The sequence below is a fragment of the Pseudopodoces humilis genome, chromosome 6, assembly GCF_049639895.1.
Source record: "Pseudopodoces humilis isolate 2021_Gansu_Grassland_sample_001 chromosome 6, ASM4963989v1, whole genome shotgun sequence".
Taxonomy (NCBI): Eukaryota; Metazoa; Chordata; class Aves; order Passeriformes; family Paridae; genus Pseudopodoces; species Pseudopodoces humilis.
In genome coordinates this window covers 43,507,066-43,519,239 of record NC_142205.1, presented here as the reverse complement: position 1 = coordinate 43,519,239, position 12,174 = coordinate 43,507,066, and the positions used below count along the sequence as shown (strand labels likewise).

The window sequence follows — 12,174 nt, the reverse complement described above, 5'->3', positions numbered from 1 at the left end:
CAATTTAGCAGGGCCTTTCATATGGAGCCTCCCAGAAGCTGCTAAGAAATTGACTGCAGAGGGGAAGGAATCTCTCTTGGAAACAAAAATTTATTCCTAGGAGGTGTTTCTTGCATACTTTCCTGACGACATTTGTTTTGTGCTGGGACATACAAGCTACTAGCACAGCTCTGAAAGGCTGAGGGTGTGCCCACTATTAACCACAGGAGTAAGGATGTCAATCATTTGAAATCTTTAGCATATTTTGATCCAATCATATTTTCTTCAAAAGCCTGAACAAGCTGGCTGGGGTAGCAACACACACAAAATAAATGCCATCATCTCTTTAAAAGGTTAGGGAAAAGAAAAAAAAAAAGAATAGCAACATTTGTTGCATTCAGCTTCTACTCCAATGTGAACCTTTTCAGCCTTGCTGTCATCCAGCCCTTCAGGCTGGACCCAAATACAGCCGTAGAAAGCAGGAAAGCAGGGATAGATCTGTTTTGTAACATGTGTAAGAACTTCTAAACCAATTAGTTTCATCTTTGAAGCATCTTATTTAGCATTCCATTAACTTCTGTCAGAAGATTCTAAATTCTCAAGTAGCAATTGTCAAATTGATGTTTTTAGAATAATACATAAAATCCATACAAATTTCTACAGATTTAAAACCACCTGAAGCAATTAGTGTAACAGCACTACATCAAGTGGTCAATTTAAAAATATTGATATACATAAGATCCTGTGTCTGTCAAAATTTATACAACGCTGAGGGGAAAAATGGGATTTTTTTCTTGGTATGTGCCATCAACCACTAAAATCTATGCTTTCCCACAAAACTTATTTTCATCCTCTAAAAGGGAAGGATGCTTGCCAAGTATAAACCACAGATCAACAGATGATATACTGTGTTCCCAAATCTGCTGTTGGAATGCTTCAGTGCCTTTTGTGCATACTGTTTTTCAAGAGCAGAGTAAAAAATCTTGGCCAGCAATGAAAACAACACTTCCACTACATTTTTTGTACAGTCTGAGGATCTGAATAAGCAAGGCAGGACTGTGCAATGAGAAGGCTGATGGGGCCAGACTCCTTTAACCCAGAAAAGAGAAGGCAAAGAAGCTATTTAACTACAGCACACTGCTACTTGTAGGGTAGCAACAAAGATCACAAATGCAACCTCTTCCTGGTGTTAGTGGACAATTCTGAATGGGGAAATGGTCAATAAATGTAGTTTGGGAGGTTCAGGCTGTAGATGAGCAAAAGTTCTTCCATTAGGAATTAGTAAAGCACAAACAGGTTTCCTGCAGAGGCTGTAAATCCCTCTCTTTTGGGAGACCTCAAGACACTGCTAGGCAAAGCCTTGGCTGGACTGATAGAGCCTTGGCAAAAGGCCTGCTTCAAGAAAGAGGCTGGACTAGGTGACCCCAGAGATCCCATCCAGACAACACTTCTGTGGCCACAAACACTAAGTCAGCAAAGCAAAGAAACTAAAGAATGCTAAAGCACTGTGTTTAACTATAGATAATTAGCATCAAGAAAAGCAGCTCACAGAAAATTATCTTAGTGCTATCAACATAAAATTTCATATGGCACGTATTGTGGGAGATGCTCATTGAAACAAAACACACAGAACTACATCAACTTTTAATGGAGAGGATCAAAACCACTATTCCTGTTGTTTCCAGATTTTAAATCAATGCGATGCATGGCTTCCAAATAGATAAATTATATTTAACATCTCAGTAATTGCAGCTTAACATGCCTCAGTGACTGCAGCTATAGAGAAAGGAAAAAAAGGGAGAACTTCAGAGTACAAAATCTGAGAAACAGAATCACAACAGAATGCTGAACTGATAGACTACAAGGACACTGGGCAGAATGTCCAAGATAAGGCCAGCAGGAACCAGATTAGGAGGAATAAAGAAAGCCAACTCATTGAACTAATGCGCTAACTAGGTAAAAGGCAACTCTGACAGGGGAAGACCACAACCACTGACTCACAGCCACCAACTCAAAAAACCCACATACTCAAAAGAAGACTGAGCATGTGGGCTGATTAGCAGAAGAAACAAGAAAGTAATTCAACTAACAGAAATAAAATACTAATTAATAAAATAACTGTATAAATTATAGCAAATAAACATTAATGCCTTTGCTTGTCAAAATGTATAAATAATGCAAAGTTTTGATAATTGGTGTACTGGTTTTGTGAATTTGCCAGCTAGGATCCCTTTCTGAGCTGAACTAAGTAAATCAAATACCTCGACTCTGTGTGGATTGGCCTCCTGCACACTGGGTGAACGAACCCATTTTGGGACAACAAAGGGTATGCTCTCAAAAGCAAATATTAACAAATTTATTTACAAATATTACATTTTTTCCCAATCTGTAAACAACAACCACTTTGGTAAAAGCTTCTTGCAATGAGGTTATGACTCATTTTACGCTTTGCTGTCTATCCCCATTCTTTACGCAACAACCCAGAGTTATCATTTGTTGCCCCGACAGGAAATGATTGCTTACAACACAGGTAACAGCAAGGTCTTTGGGCAATCTTAGTTCTGTGGGTCATTCTCTGGCTACAAACTCACCTCTCCTTAAGCAATTATATATTTCTGTGGCTTGTTTTGGCTCTAACCTAAATGAAGACGGTCCATTTAATCACTTAATAATGAAACTTATTATTATTTGTCCTTCCACAGTTTCCTTGGATAGGAAATCACCCCACTGACTACCAGAAATTATTTAATTATTTTCCTAATACCAGCCTTCATTTTTAAAAGCATTGCTTCTTCAGAGGGCTCAACATTCTTTGGGGTTCAGTCTACACTCCTGGCTAAGTAACTGCAAGTGGGTTTTTTCTTACCACTAACTTGAATTTCAAGATATGTTGGAGAATTCCCATTTATAGGCTCTATTATTTAATTTCCAGAAAAGCTTTAGTTAGTGTTTATATTTACCTCAAGCAAGCTATAGTCAAAGACTATGAAATATAGTAGAAATGTGTGCAGTAACCTCAACGGGCTATGAAAAATGCCTAATCAGGTAATCTTCTTAATACTTACAAGATACAACATACCAGTATCAGTCAGAAATTATAACAGGAGAATTACATTATTTGTGCTCTTTGGATCTTAAGAGTTTTACTGTGGTGGTGCCTGAAGCAGTTATTAAAACTGAAGCTCCTAAATCTGCATTGGGACTATCAAAATAAAACAGCCTGAATCCCAGAGAAAAGAGGGAAGCAATGGTCAGCTGGCCATCAACTCCACCTCTGCTTGAATTTGTGAGCTAACTGATTAAACAAAGAAAAAAATAAAATAGTGTCGCCCACTCCCGTATCCTGAATCCTCCTCTTAGTCTTCTTTATAAGGGCTTCCTGTGTACACAGGGGCAGACTAGCAGATCATAGGTAGATTTATGATTTTATTTAAAACAAGGGATCTACCTGATGGGAACTGTTTTTTCTCTTTCCTTAATAAAATAGGATAAATGGTTACACTTGGTATGGACAAGCAGAACAATTTCCAGATCAGCAATGAAGTACACAGGCATGCACAAAAGAAGTTTCCAGCCGAACTATGCTGACTCCTCTTCTACAAGATGCCAATATTTCTTAAGCAAAAGAGTCAGTTAAGCAACTAAGTCTTCAAATTACCCTTTTCCTAACCATGCTTTCTCCCAGCTCCAGGGTTGCTGGCACCTCTTGGGTGCTAAGCTTGAGTTATTCTTGTTATGATCCACTGAACCCTAAAGGACATCACCACCAAAACAGTCTTAGACCCAAGAATTTAATGAAGAATTTCAGACCATCTTATTCTTTACTTCTTAAGGCCAAATACATAGTTTTGCATTAACATGGGAACAACTGCTGATCACTGTTGTATTAAATTCTTCATTTATCTGTAAGAAGTCCATGATGCCTGCAAATTAATTTTCACTGAACTTTGTCAGACACACTACAGAAATGTACCCCCATAACCTCTCAGCATGTTGAGCAGTGAAATATTCAACCTTAATTTGTTATACTGGATACAGCTCATTGTTCTCAGCTTCAAAAACAAGTCAGTGCCAGTTTGATGTGGGAGTTGTGGGAGTGTAATGAATTGATCCAACTCTGAACTAAATCTTGTTTTGGCATAAAAAATCCCAAAGCACTCAGTCAATCAACTGACCAAAAATAGATGATTTCATCCATAATCTAAAACTGCTCACTAGAGTTAAAAAATGTTCCAGGAAACATCTGAACTACTATGGAGACAGAAATAGGGGAAGGGGAAAAAACCCCAACAAAACTCAAGCCAGAGATGTTTCAATCAGCATAGCAAAACTCATGTACAAAATTCACAGCTATTGTAAGAGAACAAACCACAGACATGCATTTGTGATAAGTAAAACAGAGTAATATTAAATTAAACCAAAGTCTTGACCACCTGTACTTTTAAGCACATGTTAAAGTAAAAATCACATAGGTCTTCATTATCAACTCAAATAAATTTCATTATTGGCTTCCATATTTGGTAATTTCATTTTATTTTTAAGTAAGGAAATTTCTGCCACATCCATAATGGGCTATTCTTTCTTGGGGAACACTGGCCAGAATTCAAAGTGAAATAATGCAGATACTGAATATTTAAAAAAATTCTTTTGTGCTTTAGATAATATCACAATACTGTAGTAATCAGCCCTAATGTGACAGCAAGGACAGATATCAACCAATGCAGTTCATAACTAAAATTTACTATATTCACTATAAACTTTTCTGCAAGTCCACTTTAGTTAACAGTCACAGAATAAAAAGGTAGTGAAAATAATAAAGTACAGCAGATTAAGGCCCAGAGTTAGACTGGAGAGAACCTGTAAGCCTATGGAGAAACAGCATTTTAGTGAGGCTGTTCTGGTTTGTTTGGAATTTTTTTGTTTCCACGTTATTGAAAATGAACTAAGAAAAAATACTAACATTCTAAACAAAAAAATCCAGTAAAGATCCTGTGGTCTCTATAACTTTCCAGAACAATAATGTGTGTGACAGAAATAAGCAACAGGGGAGGTAGAAATCAATCACATTATTTATATTGCAGGTAAAAAGCTTAAAAATTTCCAACAGAAGTGGCTTCCTTTCCCAGAGCAGGTTACCAGATGATTCAGTTTTAATGAACCTATGCAGCTACTTTCATTGTTCTCAATTTTTAAAGAATGTGTTGCAGTTCTCCTCCCTGTAACCTAAAAAACCAATATATATATAAAATTCAGTCAGCATTTTCTCAAAGGGAAAATAATTTCTTTTGAAGTTTCATATTGCTGTATTTAATATCTTCTCACAGGTTTTCCAGAAAATGCAAAAAAAAAAAACCTTTCTTGAATTCAGAGAAAATAATGCTATGACATGGGATCATGACATGCTGTGTGGTAGACACAGGCAGTCAGACAAGTCACCTGAGCTATCTACAAGTACCCCATGGACACAAATGATTCTGCCTATCTCATTCCTCCAAGTTTCCTTGCTTCAACATCTGCTCTGGCAGTCTAGTGCTTAAGCAAGCATTTTCAGCTCATTAAACCAGCAAAAAAGCCCCCAACCCAACACAGCAAAAAACCAAACAAATGAACCCTCCAGTGAATCAAATTTAAAAAAACCAAACAAACCATGAGTAGGTCTCTAACAGCTCTCAGGCTGCAGCTTCACAGCAATCTAAGCCAAACTAACTTCTGACTGGCATAGGCTCTTACCTCCCTCTGGCTGCATATTCCTGCTCTTTCCCTTGTGCCAGCTTCAACATTCACCCAAAACCATTTCAGTGAGCTGAATCAAAAGACTCTCAACCACTGAAGAGAAATAGAAAAATATCTCTGCTTGGATAATGCACCAGAACAGGTTGGTGCACGTTCTAGCAAGCACAAGGGCTGCAAGTGAGGCAGCCACCCAGTACAGTACATCAGCCCAGGCTACCACCAAACCACAACTCCAGTGACTTCACTCACCAACAGGTTGGACAAGCAGCAGAGCTGACACACAAGAGAGAGCAGAAGTGCACATCCCCAAAGGAGATCACACCTCTAGAGCAGCAGCAAGCTGATAGTTCAGTCTAGATGGCTTCATCCTACAGTACATGGCACAGCACAACTGTGACTGGCTTCAAGGGAAAATACTACTCATTCATTCCAGAGCCTCCTGTGCGCTGCTTCCCCAATAAACCCCTAACTAAGTCTGAGCATTCAGTAAGTCAGAAACACTTGTGAACTTTCACCTTTCAGCTCCCACTTTGCACACAGACCTTGCACCAGCAGGACAAAGGTGATCAACTGCCCTTATGCACTTCCATGCACAGACTGAACATAGCAGAAATTTAAGCTGCTTGCACTCACAATTAGTTTAACAGACTGAAATACTCAAGTTGACAGCCTGCTAAGGTGCCACTACATTTTTTAAACCCTACAACAAAATACCTCACAGGCTTATTTAACACCTATTTATATTACCATTTTGGCAATGTAACTGCACATTACATGCAAAAAAGCCCCACTCATTTTCAATACGTTTGTAAATAAAAGTACGTAAATAAAGGTCAGGTGAGGCAACAGCAGCAAACTCATCTACTTCAGATGATATTCTTCACTGATGCCTTAAGAATATTCCACTGGGAGTCTTGGTGGTGTTTTCCAGGGTAGAGATGTGCAAACAGATGGAAAGAAGGCGAGACAGCTCAAGCAGAATGCTGTTCATTCACACACACTTTACACCAGTAAGGAAAACAAACAGTGCTGGCCCGATTTCAAACGGTGTCTGTCAGGAAAAAATACTAGAATACTAAAAATTGAAAAAAACACCTTTTGTTACTGGTTAATAGCATTGTGCCAAATACAAATTCTGTGAACAAGCTTTGTTTCACAAGAAGGTGGCAAAGGTTATATACATATATAAACTGTAGAACCAATTCTTTGTTTTCCGCTAATAAAAACCTCTAGAAGAAACACCTTTAGAAAACAGACATCATAACCAGCAGCACGAACATTCTACTGTTGAGGAAACCATATGGGAACCAACACTGGTTTTTTGCACTCTACCCCAGACAAGGCAAAACCCTGCAGACAAGCCTAACCACAGTGGTTTCAATAAGGCCCTGCTAATCCTGCACCTGCACAGATAGGCATTGACATAACTTGAACCACTGAAGGCCACAAGGCCTGACTGTAGAAAGTTTTCCTCTAAGATCCCTCATGCTACTGTGTTTTTGTCAACTACAAAGGGACACTCAACTTCTTGCTGCTCAAATGGATGCAAACTCATATGAATTGCAGGTGCTATATTGTTACAGCTGTATCATAATTATTAAAAATCAGAATATTTGGAATTCCACTTCAACTATGTAGCATTGCTGAGATTTTACCTGGAAACAGACCTTATGAAAATGATTCATTCTGGAAGGGATTTTACACTGATAGAAAAAGAAATGCTGCATTCACATCTCAGGGACTACAGGACAGTGACATGCCCGTTGACCCCCAATTAACAATGATGTCTGAATTAAATAATTTCAGCTGCTGCCAGGGTCCACTCGAGTTCATAATTTCAAACAAAAGCTTGCTGTTGTCTAGGTCTGCTCACTCCCTAGCTCCATTCCTTCCCACATGCACTGGTTCTTGCCTGTTCACCAGGGCCTGCTGTCCATACCTACAGAGAAATAGCTAAATGTGAAAAACTTTGCTATCTAGATGTTCCTCTACCGTGGCACTTTGAAAAAAAGGGGCATTTAATTTCCTGATAGGACATGCTATGCACTCGGACATGTCTGTGCTGGTCTGCACGTGCCCGTGTTAGCTTCAGGGTGCTGAAACAGTGGAACAGGCTGCCCAGAGAAGTTGTGGGTACCCTATCCCCGAACGTGCTCCAGGACAGGTTGGATGGGACTCTGAGCAACCTAGCCTAGTTGAAGGCGCCCTTGCTCACAGCAGGGGTGCTGGAACCAGGTGATCTTTAGGTCCCCTTCTAATTTAAACCACTGTATGACTATGATCAGTTCGGAGCAGGAGCAGGCTCTGGGGACGGCCCGCGGGCACACGCAGGCGGCTCGGATGCACCTGAGCTGAACCGAGCTGCCCCAGGGCGAGGCCGCCGGGGCCGGGACACCTCGGGGAGGCACCGCCAATGCCGCCCTGCCGCCGATAGGAATCCAGACACGGGGAGCGGGCCAGGGCCAGCCCAGAGGAAGCGACGCCACGGCCCGCCGCGCCCTCGCCGCTCACCTGCTGCCGAGCTCAGCGCGACCCTCCGGTGCCTCCTGCCGAGCTCCCGCAGCTCCTCCTCGTCCTCCTCCAGCCTCCAGGCTTCGGCCATCGGCGGCGGAGGGGCGGCTGGCAGCATTCAAGAAGCGGGGGCTGCCATGGCCGGCGCCCTCTCCTCGGCGCGGCCGCCCGGCCCTCGCGGCCGCCGGGCCCGCCCCGCACCTGCGCCCTCTCCGCCACGCTCCTCCCGGAGACCGCTCTGCGCTGCTGCCGGCGGGCCGAGGCGGGAGGAGAGGAGGCCTTTCCTGCCCATCCGCGGCTCTCCGGCGTCAGCAGGAAACCCGGCGGCCGCCTGGCACCGCCACAAAAGGGGGCGGAGGAGGCGGCGGCGGGGGGAGGTACCTGGCTGCCGCCGTTGGGCAGCCGCGCTCCGCCGGGCACCGCGCGGGGATGGGCCGGCGAGCGGGGCCCGGGGCGGCGCCGCCCGGCAGCGAGCGGGGTGTGCGAACCCGGGCGGCTCCTGCCGAAGGGGAGAAGGGGCTTGCGGCGGGACGGTGAGAGGTCTGCCTCGCCTCGCCTCGTGACGAGGGCAAGAAGATGCCAAGAGGAGGATGGTGCCCGACTCTTTTCAGTGGTACCCAGCAACAGAACAAGGAGCAATGGCCATAAACTAAACCACAGAAAGTTCCACCTCCACACGAGGAAGAACTTCTTTATGTTGAGGGTGGCAGAGCACTGGAACAGGTTGCCCAGGGAGGTCGTGGAGTCTCCCCCTCTGGAGACACTCAAAACCCGCCTGGACACGTCCCTGTATCACCTGCTTTCGGTGACCCTGCCTTGGAGGGGGGTTGGACTAGATGGACTCCTAGTAATTCTGTGGTTCTGTGAGGTGAGAAGGGCAGTTGCTGTGCGTGGCCGGAAAGTCGGGAGCCCCGGGAGCTGTAGAAACTGTAGGTGTAGCAGATTGTGGCCCTGATACTGGCTGAGGGCTGGGGGCAGCAGGCTTTTGACCGGCAGTAGTTGTTCACGGCTAGGAGGATGTGTGTCTTGGCCCGAGTTCATTGCCGTGGGTTGAAGTACTTAAGAAGTTATCTACTTGAAACCAGTGAGGTACACACTTGCCAGCGCTGAAGTGATATGAAAAAAGATTGCCACGTTTTAAGTCGACACCTGTTTGCTTTTACTTCTGTTTTTCTTTTTTTCCCCTGTGCCTCTGTTGCCCATATCTAAATAGAAATTACATTGCTTCTTCACTTCACATGGTAGCTGCAAAACCAAATCATAAATCTTTTAACATATTATTCTATTGTAGCTACTACTAAACAGGCTATAAGGAAGATAAATTCAGCTTCAGAGCAAGTGAATAAGGGACAGAAAACCAATAAAGTATATGATCACAAATTAGAGCATGAAGATGTAACTAAACAGTGAGTAATCCTAATGTTGAGCAATATCTATGCTGACACACTGAGCACTTTCTATGCTCACAGTGAATACAGTATATTGTAGAGGTTGGAAAAAAAAGTCATAAAACTGAAAAATATATAATGCATGAATACAAATGATTGTGCATTTTCCAGTGCTTGACTTTACAATCATTGTTTCTTAAGAGAGGCTTTTGTCCACTTCAGCTCTTAGTGTTCAAATGGTATAATAGTTAGGCTTTGAAGGACATAAAGCTTTATACTGTAAAAAGATGTGAGGCCAGGAATAAAATTGAATGTACAGCAGGACTGTGTAACAGACAAATGAAACCTTCCGCTACAGGTATGTGTTCTCAAAAGCCTTGTGCTGTGGATGACCTCTGCATGGATAGATTACATGGTAGTCCAAGGAAATACCTTACAAATTTCAGTGCAAGATCAACATGCCTTGTATGTGATCTAGAGCGGATACAAAACTCTTCAGTGGAGCACTGCTGTCACAGGTACATGCTCTTGGTATGTGCATGTGTGAGAGACAGAAGAGACTCTCCCATGTAAAACTAACTGTGTGTTGTTTGTATTCTGGTTCTCTGCTGTGAAGCCAAAATGCAGCACCTGTATTCAGCTCCTTAACTCCACTAACCACAAAGAACAACAAGGACCATCCACTTTCCAATTCCTGAATATCTCGTTTTTATACTATGTGTTTAACTGCTGTTTGGCAGAAAGGAAACTTGGTATGATGTAAAACTACTGAGGAAGGAAAAAACAGAAATAAACCATAGAACATAACAAGTTCAAAGAGCCCTCAAAAACTGGTTTAAACCTTCATTTGTTGCTGCTGATGAAATTGACCAATATTCCAAGCATATAAAATTGAAAAATACATTTGGACAAAACTTAGGCCTAAGAAAATCATGCTGAACAGAGTAGCTCCAGCTATTACTAAGAAAACATTCCCAAAAATATCACATAATACAGTATCGAGCGATCATGAGTGTTTAACATTGACAATCATCAAGAGTTCCTCAGTGATTACTGTGAAAGTCCAATTTAAAAATGGAAGTGCAATTACCAAAATATAGAAATTGATAAAGTCCCTGAAGCAACCACTTGGCCATGTATCAAGCTCTGCCAGCTGGAAATGTACATGGGACAGCGACTGTATTTAGGGCTAGAGGAGCCATTCAAAAAATGCCTGGAATTGTTTGAAGACGGATTTCACCAGAAATTAAGAGATCCAACTAAGATAAAATTAATATGTGGATACAACATTCAGGTAGCAATAACCAACATATTACTGTAAACAGTACTGGAAACAATTCCCAATCAGTACTCCTGGAAACAAGAAAATTTCACAACATTTAAACAAAATTAAAATGTGAGGCAGCGTTCAATGAAATATTTGAATCATATTTCTGAATTTTTTGCAAAAAATATACAATAACGCTCAATCTCCCTAAAAGAAGGTTGGTTCCTAGTAGATAGAATTCTTCAGGATAATTATCTGTAGGCATGATCACACTGCAAGTGTACTGGTAATAGAACAGTTTGGGTTGGAAGGGGCTTAAAAATCATCCAATTCCAACCCAGCTGCCAAGGGCAACGATGCCTTTGCTCCTCTGGACCAGATTATTCAGAGCCTCATCCTGCCTGGCCTTGAACACTTCCAGAGATGGAAGCATTGAGCATTCCAGAGATAGAGCATTCACAGCCTCTCTGGACAACCTGTTGTGGTGCCTCACCACCCTCTCATAAAATAATTTCTTTCCAGTATCTAATTGAAACACACCTTCTTTTAGCTTAAAGACATTTCCCCTTGTTCTATTGCTATGTGCCCATGTTAAAAGTCCTTCTCCCTTCTTTCTTTATGCCTCTTTAAAGTACTGGAAGGCCACAGTGAGGTCTCCCCTCACTCAAAGTCTGTTCTTTGTCAGGGTGAACAACCCTTTCAGGGCTTTTGTCTGCCCTTTGTAAGGGTGTTTCAGCCTTCAGGTTATGTTTGTGACCTTCCTCTGGACTCTCTCTAACAAATTAATGTCTTTCTTTTCTGAGGACCCCAGAGCCAGATGCAGCATTCCAGGTGGCATCTCACCTGAGCAAGGTATTGGGGGAAAATCACCTTCCTCAACCTGTTGGTCATTTGTCTTTTGATGCATCCCAGAATATGGTTGGGATTCTGAGTTGCAAGCACACGTTGCTGAGACATGTCAGGCTTCTCATCCACTAACACTCCCAAGTCCTTCTCCCAAGGGGTAGTCTTGATCCATTCTGTTCCCTGTCCATCCTGTACTTGCACTTGGGATTGTCCCAACACAGGAGTGGGACCTCCCATTGGGCCTTGTTGAACTTCAGGAGATTTGCACAGGCCCACCTCCCAAGTCTCTCCAGGTCCCTCTGGATGGCATACCTGTCCTCCAGCTTGTCAACCACACGGCAGAACTTGGTGTCATTGCTAAACTCACTGGGTGCACTCAATGCCACTGTCCACATCAGTGATGTTAAACAGCACGAGTCCCAATTTGGACCCCTGAGGAGCACCACAAGC

At 42.5% G+C, this 12,174-nt stretch overlaps 1 protein-coding gene across 2 annotated transcripts in view; it reads right to left on the bottom strand.

The window, feature by feature from the left end:
- Positions 1–8,531, bottom strand: part of SH3D19 (SH3 domain containing 19) — an 84,183-nt gene extending 75,652 nt beyond the window's left edge. For both annotated transcript variants that reach the window (XM_088056506.1, XM_014259190.2), the window contains exon 1: positions 8,224–8,531. In XM_088056506.1, coding sequence (XP_087912632.1) covers positions 8,224–8,341 — 118 coding nt within the window. In that variant the 5' untranslated portion in view covers positions 8,342–8,531. The remainder of the gene's footprint in view (positions 1–8,223) is intronic.
- Positions 8,532–12,174: the final 3,643 nt, after the last annotated feature.